The sequence below is a fragment of the Diabrotica undecimpunctata genome, chromosome 7 (genome assembly GCF_040954645.1).
Source record: "Diabrotica undecimpunctata isolate CICGRU chromosome 7, icDiaUnde3, whole genome shotgun sequence".
NCBI lineage: Eukaryota > Metazoa > Arthropoda > Insecta > Coleoptera > Chrysomelidae > Diabrotica > Diabrotica undecimpunctata.
The window spans coordinates 6,805,949-6,825,103 of NC_092809.1; the positions used below are offsets into that span (position 1 = coordinate 6,805,949).

The 19,155-nt window shown below is 30.7% G+C and overlaps 2 protein-coding genes across 3 annotated transcripts in view; one reads left to right on the top strand and one right to left on the bottom strand.

Annotated features, from left to right (window-relative positions):
• LOC140444936 (uncharacterized protein CG3556) overlaps positions 1–19,155 on the top strand; it is a 230,736-nt gene that overhangs the window by 74,073 nt on the left and 137,508 nt on the right. The window lies entirely within an intron of this gene.
• Positions 6,330–7,824, bottom strand: LOC140446266 (uncharacterized). Its single transcript, XM_072538803.1, has 2 exons — positions 7,615–7,824; positions 6,330–7,554 (listed from the first exon to the last, which is right to left on the bottom strand). The coding sequence occupies exon 2, from the start codon at positions 7,452–7,454 to the stop codon at positions 6,330–6,332; it is 1,125 nt and encodes a 374-aa protein (XP_072394904.1). The 5' UTR covers positions 7,455–7,554; positions 7,615–7,824.

Consider the following 19,155-nt stretch of genomic DNA (forward strand, 5'->3'; position numbering starts at 1 on the left):
AAAAGTAATACATAAACCATCATGCCGTTACTTTTCAGAAACCAATTTATGTTAGATACTATCCAGTCGTTAAATATAATTGTAACAGCATATCACTAGATGGAACAAATGTTAGTCGATAATGCTTTTAGAAATTGAGAAACAATTTATCAAGCAGGTGGAGTTGTATGTGCGATCAGATCACGGATGTCGATTCTGGCAATGTTTACAACCAATCCCATTTAAGTAAAGTAATTGAACAATGAGCGTATCATGGGGCAGTAGAAACTAAAAGGAAGGAATAATGGGTTTAAGTAATATGTATACTGGTAATATAATTGTTAGTTTCATAAAATATTAACGTTTATTACACTGAATTTGATTTATTATGTTATATATATATATATATATATATATATATATATATATATATATATATATATATATATATATATATAAGAAAAAAGAAGTACTTGTGACTCGTTTGGAACAAATATATAATTGTTTTGGATGGGTTGGAGTCAATAATAGGGCTATTGGTTAACTATTTTTTTTATTCTCGAGCTTTCAATTGTGTTTACAATTATTATCAAGAGCTAAAAAAGACAAAATACTTACAAGGTTGTAATATATATATATATATATATATATATATATATATATATATATATATATATATATATATGTTCGGAAAGATTTCCGCGGTTAGTACAATTAAACCTAGAGCTAAGATTAATACTATTATAAAAATTAATATTAAACTCACCAGTCTTCCGGGTTGAACCGCGTCGATATCCATTGGGCCGAGCTTTCGATCTCCTCTCTGATGTCTTCTTCAGGGCTTCCGAGGTCCCAGTCTCCCGAGCCCCCAGACACTACTACACTCACTAGTCACTGGCTAGGCCACATGATCCAGCAGAAATATTGAGAAGGAAAAAAAATTACAACAAAAGACTATTTCTAGAAATAATTAAAACTACTCAAAACATCTTAAACAAAAGACAAGACATTGAAAATCCTAGTGTTATATACAGTTATCTTCATTTAATGAAAAAAATAACTATATAGAAGTTCTTACAATAATTACACAGATTAGAGGGATTATTCAAGTTCAAATGAAATTTTTTTTATTTGTGTTTGGTTTTTCCCTTCTTAATTAATTAGTAAAATAAACTCTGTTGTTTGTTTAATAAGTGCAAACGAAACATTTTTACATGTTATGTTAAAATTTGCGATAAAGGTATTTTGTAACACTTCCGTTAAATTTTAGAGACGTCTAAAATTTTAGCGTCCGCTAAAATTATTTTTGTATTCTGTAATATGCATCCATTAAAATCACAATCTAAACCGTTAAAATTCCCGCTAAAACAGAATATTTAGGAGGATGTCAAAACTTGTCCTCTTATTTTTAGCAGTCCTTTAAATATCTTTTGATTATTAGTTTGTTATTTATATATTATAGTGCAGATAAACAATTAAAAAAGATACATGTCTTTTTATGATATATTTGGCGAAGCTTTAGTTGATAAAATAATAAATAATAATGAAAGGTAACTCTCAGTTTACTTTATAATCCATGTGTTACACCTATAACAAAATTGAAATTTTGTATTCTTTTTGTAGAGCTTAATTCATATTACATCAAAAGATAATCCGAGATAATGATCAATCCTCTTTCATAACACATGGACTTTTCCCAATTCATTAGGATTAATTTTAATTTCTGTTAGAATTTTATTTTCTTTTAAATAACTTTCAAAATCAAAAACTCCCTTTGGGATTTTGTTGTTCGTGGATCACGAGACATAATAAAATTTTATTAAAACGAAAATAGAACCAACGCGAACACAAATAAACTGAAATATATTTTCAATAATAATAAAATAAAAAGTCCAGCAGACAGTCAACTTCTTCTTCTTTCTTTCTTTCTTAAGTTTTTGACCTCCGACACTTAGTTTTTGGTCAATTTCTACATTACAAGTAGTTTAAACATGATCAATGTGCGACGGTGCCGTATCTGATTGAAAACCTTTTAGACGATTCCTCTAAAAAAAATATTTATTTAGCGGTCCTCTACAATATTTCTTTATAGAATGTCAATGTTACCTAAAACTTTAAGAGGACCGTTAAAAGTTAAATTTTAGAGGCCTCTTAAATTTAACGGAAATGTTACAAAATACACCCCTACATAAGCATGGGCACTTCCTCTGTCCAACTAACCTATTTGAATATAAAAAATAAAAGAGATATGGAAACCATAGCATTCTGTTAATTTTATAGTAATATCTTCACAAGGGTAATTCTGTTGAAGATGCAACAACTTCATTCATCCATTTGTATTATTACTCACCTAGTCAATAAAGCCCTTTTATATCCATATATATATATATATATATATATATATATATATATATATATATATATATAAGGTAAGGTTTTTTATCAGCAAACTTTAAAATAAACTCAACTGCGTTTCTCTGTAAAAAAGTAAACTTTATTATTTTTTGTACAATAATAATTATTAACAAATACATTACCTGTAAAAAAGAAACAACATTTAAAGCTTATATTCTAATTTTACAAATTACAGGCAAAAGTAATAATGGCCAGACAATTGACAATGGTAAGATTAATGAATTGTCACTGTCAAAACACCTCACAAGTATGTCTAACATAAAAACAAAAAGAAGAACTTAATGTTTTGACAGTGGCGTAACAAAATGAGAATATAAATAGAAATATTATTAAAGGAAAATAAAACAATAGTTTTTCTTTACATCTTCCCCCCTTGGAGAAGAAATTTTAAAACAAATATTGAACGTTCACTAAATATTTGTTTTCAATACTGGAGTAAGCTTAGTGATATGAAAGAAGTTTGATTCTGTTTTCCTATGCCCAGTATCAATTTCATAAATTGAATTGGAAATCTTTAATATTTTGTATGGTCCAATCCTTAATTCATCTAACTTATTTCTATTTAGGCGGTTACCGTTCTCCACATATACTAAATCCCCAATGTTTAAATCAATTTCCTTCCTATGTAAATCGAACTGCTTTTTATTATAATTATGTGATTTTTTTGTATTTTCTAAGGCAATTGTTCTATCTAGTTCGAGATCAGCATGTGCGACTTTAGATGATAATTCATGTGGCAGGATGCTTATATTTTCTCCTTCTATTAAATATTTTGGTGCAAATTTTGTGATGGTATGTTCAGTTTCATTATATTTCTCTACACATTTTTGAGCAATTGTTGTCCATGCTGTTTTCCTGCCACCTTCATTTATTTTGCATCTAATTTTATTAACCAATGTTTGATTTAATCTTTCATTGATACCGTTTGAAAATGGTGCATCAACAGCAGTAAATATCATTTTGATATTATTGATCTGTAGGAAATCTTTGAATTCTTTTGAGTTGACTCCAGGATATTGATCAGTCATAACAGTTTTAATTTTGTGATCTTGTGTTACCATTTTAATTATCTTTATGAAGTCATCAGAGTTTTGTGTTTTTGATGTCAAACAATAGGCATATCTTGAGAAATGGTCTACTAATAGATGAAGATATTTTTTTGTTGAATGAGATCCTCCAAAACCACCAATGGTGTCAATGGAGACAATTTCAAATGGATATGTAGCTGGTCCTAATTGTGACATTAAACCATAGTTAGGTTTCCGTCTTGATTTATTTTTAATGCAGATATCACAGTTATCACATATTTTCTTAATGTTTGTAGTCATATTTTTGGCTGTATAAAATGGTGATATTTTATTTAACATCTGGTTTGTTCCTAAGTGACAGTAAGTATTGTGTACATTTTTTATCAATGTTTTACTTAGAGCTTCAGATAAAATAATTTTGTCTTTTCTGTTTGACTTTTTATAATATATATCATTTTTGAAACTGTATTTAGTTTTATTATTTTGCAAATCAATATTTGAGAGTTGGTCAATTTTTATATCTTCCAGATTGATCAGGTTTACTATTTTTAATACTTCATCTGTATTTTCTTGAGATTCTAAAACTGGATTTCTGCTTAAACAGTCTGCTTCCTGGTTATATTTTCCTGGATTATACTTTACTTTAAAATTATATTGAGATAAGTAAAATGTCAAGTCTCCCAATTCTTCATCTGTTCTAGCTTTTATGTTTAAATTTTCTAAAGGTTTGTGATCTGAATATACTATAAACTCTTTTCCAATGAGCAGATGTTGCCAATATTTTATAGCTTCTTTTATCGCTAGACATTCTAAATATATTGCCTTCTTTTTCTTTTGATTTTCCATTAATTTTTTTGAAAAATATGCCACTGGCTTGCTACATCCATGTTCATCAATTTGTTTTAATACAGCTCCTACTCCTTTTATGCTGGCATCTGTATATATATATTAATTGGTAAATCAGGGTTGAAAATCCTTAATATTGGTTCTGAACAAAGTAATGACTTTATTTTATCGAAAGATTCTTGACACTCCTTAGACCAAATAAAATCAACATCTTTTCTTAATAAGTTGTGCAGAGGGTCTAAAATTATTGCAATATCTTGGACAAACTTATGATAATAATTGATTTTTCCCAAGAATTGACGTACATTCTTTCTAGTTTCTGGAACAGGGAAATTTTTCACAGCAATCAAGTAGTCTTTTAAAGGTTTTATGGAACTATTTTCTATTATGTGTCCTAAGTATTTTACTGATTGTTCTGCAAAGGTACATTTAGAAAATTTTAGTCTGAAACCTTCATTTAATATTGCATCAAATAACTTGGACAAGTGTAATATATGTTCATCAAAGGTTTTTGAAAAAATTAGGATATCATCTATATAATTGACTGTAAAGTCTGAGAGTTTATATTTTCTTATAAGGCTGCTTAAAATCCGTTGAAAAATTGCTGGAGCCGTCTTCAAACCAAATGGGAGACAAGTCCACTGGAAATGACCTTCTTGTGTCACAAATGCTGTTTTTTCTTTATCTTGTACTCTCATTGGAATTGACCAAAATGCTGAATTTATGTCTAAAGTAGAAAAATATTTACAATTGTTAGTTTTTACCATTAGGTCCTCGATCAATGGAAAAGGTTGTGATTGAGGAACAACGATTTTATTTAGTTCCCTGAAATCTATGCACAGTCTTGTCTTTTTGTCCTCTTATTTTTTGTATGCTAGTGTCACTGGAGCTGCAAATGGACTATATGACTCTTCAATTAAATTATTCTTTAAAAGTTCTGCTATCTGACTTTCTATTTCCTTTCTATCTTCAATGGTACATCTATATGGACGTTTGGAGCAGTATTTATCTACAATTAAGTCAATATGAGCTTCATACTCTCTTATAATACCTACATCATATTTGTCTTTAGCAAATGCTGATTTATATTTATTAATCAGTTGTTCAATTTCTGATTGCTGATTTAAATCTAAATGGTTAATTGCTATTTCAAAATTGTCAGTATTTATACTCTCATTAAAATTTATTTCATATTTGTATATATCACTAATATTTTCTTTAGATGCATTTAAATATATGTTACCTGGAAACTCAGGAATACTCATATTATCAATAATTGACAAATTTTCAAATTCTTTAGAGTTGTTGTATTGTGTGATTCTTAGATCTTCATTTTGAATTAATCTGAAATTCCTAATACAATCTATCATCATCATTTTGGCTTTACAACCCTGTGTGGGTCCTAGCCTCCCCAAGAATTTTTCTCCAGTCGTCCCTATCCATCGCCTTCCTCCGCCAAGCACGTATTTCCATATTTCTCATGTCTTCATCGATGTTATCTAGGAATCTTGTTCTGGGTCTTCCTCTTCTTCTTTGACCAATAGGTCTATCAAGGAGCGTTTTTCTAGCTGGGTCGATTTGCTCCATCCGCATTACATGGCCTACCCACCTCAGACGTCCTATCTTTATGTGTTTTACGATATCTGGTTCCTGGTATATCCTATAGAGTTCGAAGTTGTATCGTCTTCTCCAGACACCATTTTCATTTACCGCTCCATAGATGCGCCTTAGTATTTTTCGTTCGAAACATCCTAACATGTTCTCATTGCCTAATACAATCTAACCCAACTAAAAAATCATAATTGAAATTTTCATTATCTACAATAAATACATCCATTTCTTTTTCAATATCATAGATTTTTATCTTAAGTGTTACTATACCATTTGTTTTTTTAACACCATTAATTGTCCTCAAGTTTACTATTTGATGGTCACCTCTATTATGTGCTTTTATCTGTAATAATTTTGCATTAATCAATGACACATTTGCTCCTGAATCATATACTCCATAGATCTCTAAAGTGTCATTCAATAGTAACTTGATTCTAATTAGTGGTGGTATTAACAGTTTTTTGGATTTGTTTCATTTAATTCTATTTCTAATTTATGGTTGTTGACAGTTCTTACCTGCTGATTTTTTGAAATATCTCTTTTGCTTCTGAACCAGCAACTTGATTCCAGGTGGTAGCGTAAACCTTTTCCTTCTTTTTCACAAATTTTGCAGGCTTGTTTTTTCTCAAAGTAACATTTTTTGTTTGTTTTTGAAGTCTTAATTTTAATTAAGTGTTCTAAACCTCTAATTTCATTGAAGAGATCTTCTGTTTCTTTCAAAGTGTCTCGATCAATTCTATCAGCTATATAATTTGGAAGTCCAATAGCTATTAAATCAATCATACTTTTTTTATCTAATGATTTGTTTATTTGTAGTATGAGTCTTTCCTTTTTAAGAGCATATTCTAATAAGGAACCATTTTTGTATTTGAACTGAAAAGCATACCTCACTGGAGTCCACCCTTTGTCTGCATATGTGTCACAAAATTTGTTTTTCCATTCATCCCAATTAGAATTTATTGAATATTTTATAAGCATTGACCTATACCAATCCACACATGATCCTTCTAAAAATAATCTTAGAAGTTCAATTTTTTCTGTATTTTGATCGATTTGTAATCTTGTGCACTCATTTTCAAATGTTTCCATCCATTGTAAAACGTTCACATTTTTACCTGTAAATTTTTCTATCACAAATTGTTCGGATATTTTGTTTTTATTAAAGGATTCAATACATTGTTTTTCATTTGATTTTGTAACTCTCTCCAAGATCTGTTCTAATGCATCTAGTGGGATACCAGTTGTGGATGTTAGAGATTCTTTCCTTTGAATATCTTGTTGTTCTAAAAGAAAATCATTGAATTGTATATTCCCATCTTTATCCATATAAACTTGTAAAATATTTTCATCTGCAATCCAAACTTTTCTTGTAGTACCCCGTTTTGTTAGAGCCCTTTTTACTTTCTGAAAAGCTGCTGTCGTCTGGATTTTTTCATGATAGGAAATATTTTGCATATCATGGGGCATTGCAAAAATTTCATTTTCTTCATTCTCAATTGTGGTTATGGTAATAATATTTGTTTTAGTATCTGTTTGCAATGATTTAACAGTAAATTCAAATCTCAGTTTTGCCATTTTGATAATTAAAAATTATTATACCTTTTTCTGTTAGCAAAAATGTTGTTTTGTAAGGTTTTTTATCAGCAAACTTTAAAATAAACTCAACTGCGTTTCTCTGTAAAAAATTAAACTTTATTATTTTTTGTACAATAATAATTATTAACAAATACATTACCTGTAAAAAAGAAACAACATTTAAAGCTTATATTCTAATTTTACAAATTACAGGCAAAAGTAATAATGGCCAGACAATTGACAATGGTAAGATTAATGAATTGTCACTGTCAAAACACCTCACAAGTATGTCTAACATAAAAACAAAAAGAAGAACTTAATGTTTTGACAGTGGCGTAACAAAATGAGAATATAAATAGAAATATTATTAAAGGAAAATAAAACAATAGTTTTTCTTTACATATATATATATATATATATATATATATATATATATATATATATATATATATATATATATATATATCTTTTAGGAATATGACCGTTTAATTTAATATAAAAAAAAGTGCACTCGTAAGTGAATGGGATGTTTTCGGTTAATTTGGAGATAAAAAAGACAAGAGTTGTGCTACTTTATCTATTTAATGAAGAGGTTTCGCCCACTGTTTACTGAGCATCATCAGTTCATCTAAAAGAGTGTTATTAGCGATACATCAATATGAGAAACAATTAAGTAAATGATCTTACCTTTAAAAGATCTGTAGCGTTAAAATGGTATTAATGTGAAGAAACAAAAAGGCAAACATCAAAATTAATCTAATAAATACATCAGCAAAAAAACACAGAACGCCGGAAGATTCCCAATTTATGTAATTTTATATTAATTTTTTAATTTAACTTTTGACAACATTGATTGATTATAAAATTTATCAAATATATATATATATATATATATATATATATATATATATATATATATATATATATATATATACCAATATTTTGTATTGTCACCTTTAGTTAAAACTACGCCCATGGAGCGGATTTAATACAGATAGAACAGGAAAGAGGGGAGATATCCGAGTGCCACCTGATGCGTACTCTGGAGGAAAAGGATAATCAAACAAAATGGCTGATTCTTTGTTTGAAAAATTGGAAAATCAACGGAACGTCTCAGGTTTGGTAGAATGGTTTCATTTGGGAATAGTTGGAGTAATACAAGGTAGAAAACGTATTCACGTAAAAAGATACCTTCCAAATGTTTGCCTGCGGGAAGAGGGAGCCGGGAGTAATTACCCCAAGGATTTATTAACGATGTCGCCTCAAATGTTTGTTTGATGGTTTGAGCCTGTTGCGTAATTACTCATTTTGAACCACAACGGGGCTTTAGATTAGATTCACAAAGCGTGTCCCTTGAAATAAAGAAAGATTATTTGCTGTAATTTAAAAATAAATAATAAGTTCGGGATTAAATGCAGTGCTAAAAATAGGAAAGTATTTTTATAGGTATATATATATATATATATATATATATATATATATATATATATATATATATATATATATATATACGTTCAAATTATCGGCTAAAGTGGTCTGTAATAAAAATCTTTCTTTTTTCTAAATTACTCAATATTTCGCCATTTATTTAAAAGCTTCCTCAGGAGTAAACTAAAAACAATTTGAACATTACAAAAAATGGCGTACAAATACATTTTAAAACACTCACAGAATTTAAAAGATTTTGCAAATAAAAACTGACATGAAGTATTTGAAATATTGAATGTCAAGATTAAATTGTCTTAAGCACGTTCGTTACAGCTATACGATAAAAAATTAAAATTATTTCAAATGTAAAAATAAAAATAACAATAAAAGAAAAGTTAGAAGAATAATATTTATTTGATGAATTATTAAGGTTAGTTGTTATTAAGATGAATGTTGGCTATTTTTAATATTTATAAATTTTGTTTATTATGTTACAATATATGTTACTTAACTGTCCAGTGTCCGTTTTATAATTTAAAGTGTTTTTATTTTTGTTAATGTAATACATTTCAAGAAATAATCTACTTTTGTAGTTATCAGTCTGTGCCAAAATATGAGCTTTGTTATAGTCTAGCATACGACCAGTGTTTTCATAGTGCTCAACCACTGCGCAAGTACTTTTTCTCAAGCGGCAATCACTTTAATGTTGTGTGATGCGTTGTTTTAGCCATTGTGATGTTTGACCAATATAGCCATTTTGACATCCTAAACACGGTATTTCATAAACGACATTACTTTTATATAAGGTTGGTACTGGGTCTTTGATTTTTGAAAATAGTTGTTTGCTGTTCATGGTATTATATTTAGCTATACTAATATTAGGAACATTTTTAAATATGGATATGACAGAATGAGTTAGACCATTAATAAAGGGAAGTTTTTTGTATTTGATTGATTTGTTATTAGAATCATGGACGGGACCGTCATAGAAATTAGTGCTGTAAATCAGTTTTTTTTTTAAATTTGTTTAGGATATCCGTTGTTACGAAAAATTTTGTATATTATGTTCAGATTTTTTTGTAAAAAGTTGTCATCAACAATGGACATTATCCTGTTTTTCATACCTAGTACGGTATTATATTTTTGACGGGTGGTATGGTTTGAATAGTAATTTATATACCTGCCTGATGCTGTCGGCTTTTGGTACCAATCCAATGTCAAAATATTGTCATTTGTTCTTATTACTCTTGTGTCTAAAAATGGTATACTAAAATCTGTCTCAGTTTCAATTGTAACAATAGTCTGTACAGGGTAAGATATGCAATGCTAACCCTATGGGAATTTCGCCAAGACGTTGCCAGGTTTATGCAGTGAGCGATGGCGTTCTCTATTGTCTATCTTTCAAAATAAACGGAAATAAACCAGTTTGTCGTTTGCTAATAATTTTACATAATACAATACATTATTTGTTTCTAATAATAACTTATCAACTTTCATCTTTTATTGGTAGCAGTAGTATAATAAAATGAGCATTAAGTAAACATTTGTTTCAAAGTTTAAAATAATTTCGGTAATTTCTACTAACTGCCAAATTTAAAATGTTATTTATGTCCCTGCGGTGCTAATTACTGCCATAATGTGTAAGGAATTTGTAATTTTGGTTGATATCAACTGCAAATACTTTCTTCTAAGTTATTCAGTAATTACGGTTTGTTTTATTGCACGCAGGATCTACCAGTGGATTTGTTGATGGAGCTGAGCTCACGTTTTTGGTAAAGAAAAATACTTAGGACTATCACGACGAAATGGATGAACCAACCTTCGAAGATTGGTTCGAAAATAACTGAATGCTAAATTTGCCAAAAAAAAACTGTTGTGGTAATGGACAATGCCTCCTATCACAGCAGAAAGTCAGAACAAATTCCCAACAGTTCAACAATAAAAAAGATATTCAAGAATGGCTTCTGTCATCCTATCACTGTGAACTCAATCCCATCGAAATGGTTTGGAGTGAAGTGAAACGGTATATAGCTGGACGCAACGCGAATTTTAAAGAAGCTGAAATGCGAAATTTAATTACAGCAGCGTACCAGGTCCTTACGCCAGATAAATGGAAAAACTACGTAAACCACGTAATAGTAACAGAAAAAAAATGTGGTAAATTGACAATTTGTTGGATGATATCGAACATATTATTATAAATATAAATAACGGAGATAGTGATGACAGTGACGATAATAATGATGATGATGATAGTGAAGCAGAAACTAAATGTGACAGCGATTGGCAGAAAAAGGAACTAAATATAATGGTGTACAATTACGGTTACTTACACGCGAAATTAAATACAATGACTTCTTTTATTTTTAACTTATTGATTAGTTTTATTTTCTGATATTTCTACGTTTTTTTACTGCCAACATATACAATGCGGTTTTTAAAAGTCCTTCCCCCTTATACATAAATAAAATGTTTCTTTATATTTTAGTTTTATTTTATTCGATTTTATTTAAATCTATAAACAAATGGTTTGTATTGCTAGCACATACTGTAGAATTAAAACCAAACTGCTTGTGTGACATAAATAAAAGGCATTTCTTAATTTCTATTTTATTTTAATTTAACCCAAGTATGTTGTACCAAATATTATTTATGTTTGAGAACCACTGACAGAAGGAAGCCAGGCAGGGTCGTTAGTGGGCAATAGTACTTAAGCTACCCTCAACACAAAAGATGGATTAGGCTAAGTAGTAAGAAGTGACGTTTATTTTGTGCATTTACCCTGTAGAGACTAGTCACTTTGAAACTATCTATAGGATCCAATTGTAATTTTAAACCCTATTGAATTATCTTAAGATTATCCTCACGCTACTAACTCTCGGATGTTAATGCGGTTAAAAAATGAAAAAATAAATATATTTTACTTAAATTAAACAATTTCTAAATTACCCCTATAAATTTCAGAAATTTGAAACATTTGGTATATTGAAAGCAGCGTGATTTAATGAATTAATAAAAACGGCCTTCCTCGGCTTTCCAAGATTCTTAGGAAACAAGAAATTAATTCTTGCATTTAGATGAGTATCTCATCATAAAAAATCAGACTTTTGAATTAATTTGCGTTGGACGATTTTTAAATTACTCACAAAATGGCCCGGCTTAAAATAAAAAAAATGTTAATCTTATTTTGTTTTATTTAGTATTTATTGTGACAAACTAAAACATTAATATTATACACAAAAAGATATTCACGCTACCACTAAAGTTTACTTAAATGTTTACAAAACCTTTTATTCTGGAAATCAAAATGCCATAAAAGATTTTTTAACAGAAGAAATCCACCGAGGCTTTCCAGAGGCAAATTATGGCGAAATGAAAGTTATTGTACTAAAATTTATTATATTAGAAATTTGATGGAAAATTTTGAACATTTTTTGTAAATCGCAAGGAAAATTCAAGTTGATTCTGATTATTTCTTTGTGCCTTTTAATTAAATGTGAGGCTGTTGTAGGGTTGTAATGAAGTATCAATATGGTTCGTATAGTTCACATTGTTATTGTGACGCCTAACACATACATTACGCTTCGCCGTTAAAAATTAATTGCTTATGTGAAATGTTATACCTTAAAAGTACGTCATGATCCTACCTACGGTTTTGACGATTTTCTAGTCCTCTGGAACTGGCTGGTTTGGAATTTTTGAGCAAGCAAGATGCACGTTCGCTTTATGTGAAATCCTATAACATCGACCTCGTGTTTAAATATTACAATATATTGTCATATATCAATTTAATCTGCATATTATTACATAAGGGTGATTCATTTAGAGGTACTTTTTTGGTGGGGATTTGATTGGAATTCGTGCATGAATACTGTCAAACTGACATTTCGCTTTTGTTCAGTATTGTTTGACATTTCATGATGGACAGACTTAGCCCTGCACAGCATCTAGAAGTTATTAAGTTGTATTTTGAAAATGGGAGTTCTGTGAAGAATGTGTTTCGTGCGCTTAGAACAATTTATGGTCCACATAATCGGCCTACCGAACGTTCAATTCGCTTTACGAGTAGTAAGTTTGAAACCCAGTTTTCATTATTGGATAACACGCAACCAAATAGACCACATTTAAGAAAATATAACGGCGGTAACGGATAGTGTACTCAAAGTTAATGAAGAATCTATTCGTCGCCGTTCTCAACAGCGTGGCTTGTCATATGCAACAACTTGACGTATTTTACTTAAGGATCTGGGTTTAAAAGAATACAAAATTCAATTAGTGTAAGAGCTGAAGCCGACCGACCTTCCGAGTCGTCACTGTTTCAGTCGATGGGCTCTTGATAAGCTTTCAGAAGATCCACTGTTTTCGAGAAAAATTTTGTTTTCAAATAAGGCCCATTTTTAGCTTAATGGGTACGTCAATAAACAAAATGTCCATATTTGGGGTGATGAACAACCCAAAGCGGTTCAAGAGTTGCCATTACACCCTAAAAAAACAAGTGTTTGGTGTGGTTTACCGGCTGGTGGAATCGTTGGTCCATATTTCTTTACAACAGAGGACGGCCAGAATGTTACTGTAAATGGAGACCGTTATCGTACCATGATAACGGACTATTTGGTACCTGAAATTAAAGTTCGTGGTCTCGGCGACATTTGGTTCCAATAAGATGGCGTTATTTGCCATACACCCCGTGAAAGCATGGCTTTACTGCGAGAGCGATTCGGTGAACAAATTATTTCACGCTTTGAACCAGTGAATTGGCCGCCTAGATCCTGTGACATCTCACCTCTAGACTCTTTCTTTTGGGGCTACCTAAAGTCCAAAGTCTACATGAATAAACCAAATACGGTTGAGGCATTGGAGGCCAATATTACTCGAGTCATTGGTGAAATACCAATCGAAATGCTGGAACGAGTCATCGAGAATTGGAATTTCAGAATGAACCAACTTAATCGTAGTCATGGCCAACATTTAAAAGAAATTATCTTTACAAACTAATTTTAAAGAATGGTTCTTTTGTATGATTTTAAATATTCTCAAATAAAATTTATTTTTTTTATTGTTTTTTTTTGGTGAAAAAAGTATCTCTAAATGAATCACTCTTTATAAACCTTTATGTGATAACCGCATATTTATAAAGATAGGCGTATCATTACATTTTACTCGTACAAAACCGAAATTTAAATTGCTCCAAATAATCAAAATTTTAGAGGTTTCTCCCCAAAATCCACTGCAAACACGTGACTGAATTCAGCGATTAATAGTATATCCCAAGAGGTGTGACTTGGCCTGTACGCCAAAGGCGACTGACCCGTTATTATATTGGATTACTTCTAGGCCCAGAAACAAGAACAGAAACTAAAAACGATCCTTTCTAATAGGGTGAATACAGGGTGTTGCAAAAAAGTTTTTCATAAATTAAATCACGTATTCCGGGGACAAAAATAAATTGATTGAATCCAACTTACCTTAGTACAAAAATGTACACAAAAAAAGTTACAGCCCTTTGAAGTTACAAAATAAAAATTGTTTTTTTGCATTATTTCCTACTTGACATTTTGTAATAAAAATGGACACTTTACTCTCTTGTTCTGAAAGCATTTTTCATACAAAAGAAACAACAAAATCTAAGCGCACAGAAAAATTTTAAGGGGGATGTCCAGCCCTAAATCCCCCCAAACTTTTGAGTACGTTCAAATCAAATGAATTTTGTGGCATCATTAGTTTAACACATTATTTTTAAATTTTTATGCCTCTTATCACTTTTTCGAAAAACTAGTTTTTTCCTAGTTTGCCATAAAATTACAATTAGTTTCTACGGATACAATAATTACAAACAGTTCCATCAATAATAGACAATAATTTGAAGCTATGTTTTATTGTGTGAATAAGATTAATATTAAAATTTTTAATATTATAATTTCCTACACATTTCAGAAAATGGCAGATATGCATTTAACTTTGGTAAGTTGGATCACATTAAATTATGATCTCAATAAACTATCGGGAATATCGTAGGTGAATGTCAAGGAAATAGTGCAGCAGCCGCAAGGCGTTATGCAGTAAAATACCCTAATCGAAATACACCCGATAGACGATTATTTCTGATCATTGATCGTCGTTTACGGGAAACAGGTACATTCCAACCGCAAGTTTCTGGCAATAGTGGTCGTCAAATAATGGATGCAACTGATGAAGACATTTTAGAAATCATTGAAGAAGTCCCTGGAACAAGTACAAGGGTAATAGCTGCTCAACTGAATGTTCCTCACGTAAGGGTTTGGAGGCGTGTGAAGGATCAGCTGCTTAGACCCTATCACTTAACAAAGGTGTAAGAGGTATTGGTTGAAGATTATCCTAAAAGAATTGGATTTTGCGATTGGTTGTTAATGGAAAACCCTCGAAATGTTAATTTTATTAGAAATATTTTGTTTACCAACGAGGCTACTTTCAGTAGAAATGGAATAACAAACCATTATAACGAGCACATTTGGGCCGACGAAAATCCTCACGCCAAAAAAACGACTCATCACCAAAGGACTTTCAAAGTTAATGTTTGGGCAGGAATTGTGAATAACAATCTAATAGGCCCGGTATTTCTTCCCATTAGTTTAAATGGTGATAATTATTTGCAGTTCTTGGCAAACGATTTACAAGAGTATTTGGAAGAAGTGAATATTGCAATAAGGCAAAATATGTGGTGTCTTCAAGATGGCGCTCCACCGCATTACAGTAATGTAGTCCGGGAATACCTTTGCAGGCAGTATCCTGGTCGGTGGATTATAAGGGGTCGTGGCGCATCTATTTCTTGGCCACCCAGAAGTCCAGGACTTTTGCTTTTGGGTGTTAATGAAAGAGAAAGTGTATTCTGTAAAAATAGAGGACGAACAACAATTAAGGGTTAGAATATTTGAAGCTGCAAATCAATTTCGTCAGAAAAATATGATTTTTCAGCGCGTTCGGGTTTCCTTATTAAAACGATACCGAATGTGTATTGAAGAAAATGGGGGTCATTTTGAACATTTATTGTAATATTTTTTGTACTTGTTAATTCGTTTAAGCCCTTTATTTAGTTGCACGTAATTTTTTAAAGGAAAATGAAAAGGGCCGTAACTCAATAAAAATTATTTTATAAAAAAAATAATTGGAGGCAAAAAAGTTTTAAAAATAATGTTTTTAACTAATGATGCCACAAAATTCATTTGATTTGAACGTACTCAAAAGTTTGGAGGGATTTAGGAGTGCACAGTCCCCTTAAAATTTGTCTGTGTGCTTAGATTTTGTTATTTCTTTTGTATGAAGAATGCTTTCAGAACAAGAAAGTAACTTCTTGTCCATTTTTATTACAAAATGTCAAGTAGTTTAGAAGATAATGCATAAAAACAATTTTTATTTTGTAACTTCAAAGGGCTGTAACTTTTTTTGTGTACACTTTTGTACTAAGGTAAGTTGGATTCAATAAATTTATTTTTGGACCCGGAATGCGTGATTTAATTTATGACATACCTTTTTGAAACACCCTGTACAGCTAGGTTCCATAATCTAGACCGAGTTTAACACTTCTAACATTTGATTAACACCTAAAATAATATATAGATAGTTTAATTTCGAGCGAAGGCGATAAAAATCATTATAGATAAAAAGGCAAATCCAACAAAAATATGTGGCTAATTGGCTATGCCAAAGCCACTATACAATAAAAAAAAAAACAAAAATAAGTACAAAAAAAATCAGTGCAAATGTGATAGATACTATTATCATCTAACGTCAGTAAATTTGTAAAATTTATTGGAAATTTCATAATGTTAGATAACCAAATTTTGACAAAAATGATCAATTTCTACTTTTTTTAACGGGCATCTAAAAAATATGTTGTAAAGCGGCAATTTGATCAGATAGAAATTTATTATTACCCAACAAACCTATTTTATGTTTATTCCCTGAAATAATGCATGATTGCAGCGGATTCGACTTAATATCAGAATAATTGAACGATTACGTGTATTCTCAAACCATGGTTTGTCCCTTATTTTTGGTTGTATATTCTTAAAAAACTGTCCTTTGTCTCCAAACTCATATTTTATCTGCCACTTTTCCTTAAGGTCCTTTCTAAAAGCAGTTTTTAATTTAAACCCACTTGAAATAAATATATGATGACTACAAATGAATTGAACCCAGTGTTCTTGTATCAAATCTAAATCAGACCTTCTTATAGCAACAGTTGCTATGCTGAAGCTGCCTTGCTAGACAGGTTTGCCTGCAAGACTCTGATTAGAGCTATCCTTTGATTGTCTTAAAGGATATCCCTCCAAGTGTATAATACACCTTGAAATAAGTAGCTTCCAATGCTTTATACGTGACCTCATTAATTATGTAGACTAAGGTTTGCGCGTCCTCCCCGATCTTATGTTTTATAAATAACCAGTATTCCGTCTTAAGGTCTATATTTTGAGTCTTTAGATAGGTCCTGATTGTTACTGCATCAGCATCTTCCTTCGGGATGCAGGGTAAGGACCATGGAGAGCTTGGGTATATTATTGGTATCAACTATGGTTAACTTTGCTCCCTTACATCGGCTCAGATGGGCAGATTACCTGTTAGCACAGATTCCCTGTACCAAACGATGTTTTATGAAGCTGCAGAAATTGATTTTCACCTTCAGTAGATGCCTAATCAACTACTTGTTCCAGATTGTTTATTAATCAGGTCTAATTTAGCCTAGTGTTGCCCAAAATCGGTCTTGGTCTTGCAGTCTTGGTCTTGTTCTTGCGTTTTTGCAAGACCAAGACCAAGACCGCCTAATTTTAGCAAGACCAAGACCAAGACTGACCGTGCAAGATTTAAGCAAGAACAAGACTAAGCCTGCGAGACTCTTGCGTCTTGGAGTTAGGATTGAGTGTGGTTTTCGCCAGTATAGTAGTAAGGGTATATGCTTAAAGACTCTATGAGACGCAAAAAAATATGTAATAAAAATTTGAAAAACTGGACTTATGCGCATTACAAACAATACCATAAACATACATACCGAATCAAAATATTCATTAAAAAAACACATTTGACACGTGCTCAGAGGTCATAATTACAATGTAAAAATAAAATATTTTGTACATTCTTTTCCAGCAGACGACTTCATCGCTCTGAAATTAATTGTCCATATTTTGAGAATAGCCGCCCTCTAATCAGAAAAATAATATTCTTGCATTGCGACGCCGACAGTAATATCGTATCGATATTTTTTTAAATATGTCACCCTAGCTAATAAAAAATATAATTGTTACGGACACCCACTTAATAATTCAATTTTTTTCCCATTATAATTTAGTCAGGAGGAATCTAAATAAACAAATCTTATCGGCCTAAGACTATAAATTGTTTCTGCTGAGTGTGCGATAAAATCATTCGGTTAAACAAAATTTGCTGAAAGAGCGTGGCTAATATTCAAAAGTACCGAGACAAATTAATAAGAGATAATGTTAGTAATGAAGTATTTAGAATAACGAAGTAACGATATATAATTCTCGGTTTGTTATTAGATACTTAGGGTATTGGATAGTAACGAACACAAAGTAACTAGTAGTATAGTAGTTACGTTTTCGACATCACTTAACTTTATTCCCAATTGAGCTTTCCATTGAGTCTAATGTAATAATTGTTTTTCATCTAATCCTTGTTGTTTCCGGAGTGACAAGTTTACAATTTGACATGAGGGACAAAGATTCAAATAGTTCTAGTCCGAGTAGTGAGCGTTAGAGTTATAGATCTAAAAGACCTAAAAGCAAATTTGATGAGTTTTTCCAAATAATTCATGCATTCCAAATTGCTTTGTGTAAATTGTACCTACATAAAAAGGTTAAAATGAGAATGATCAACAGAAATACGTCAGATTTAAGGAAGCATCTAATATCTTTTCACAAAAAGGAATTACAAATATTTCTTCCCGAAAAACCAAAATTCGGTGGAGATATCACAAGCCTTTTAATAACCTCTAAAAAAGGTGGACATGTAAAAAAATATAGTTATTACCTTATTACCAATTACATAAATGTACCTACTACTTTATTTTGGTAAATTAATGTATTTATTAAGTAGGATCTCCTTAATTTAAAATAACTTCTTTTGATTACCATTGCTTTTTTAACTATTCTTTATTTTTTCAAGTTAGTTTTTTATATAAAAGTAGAGATAAGATTGGTAAAAACATTTATTTTGCTTTAATAAGTGGATTATAGTTTGTTATCTTATCACCTAAAAAATCCGTGCCCTTGAGACATGTATG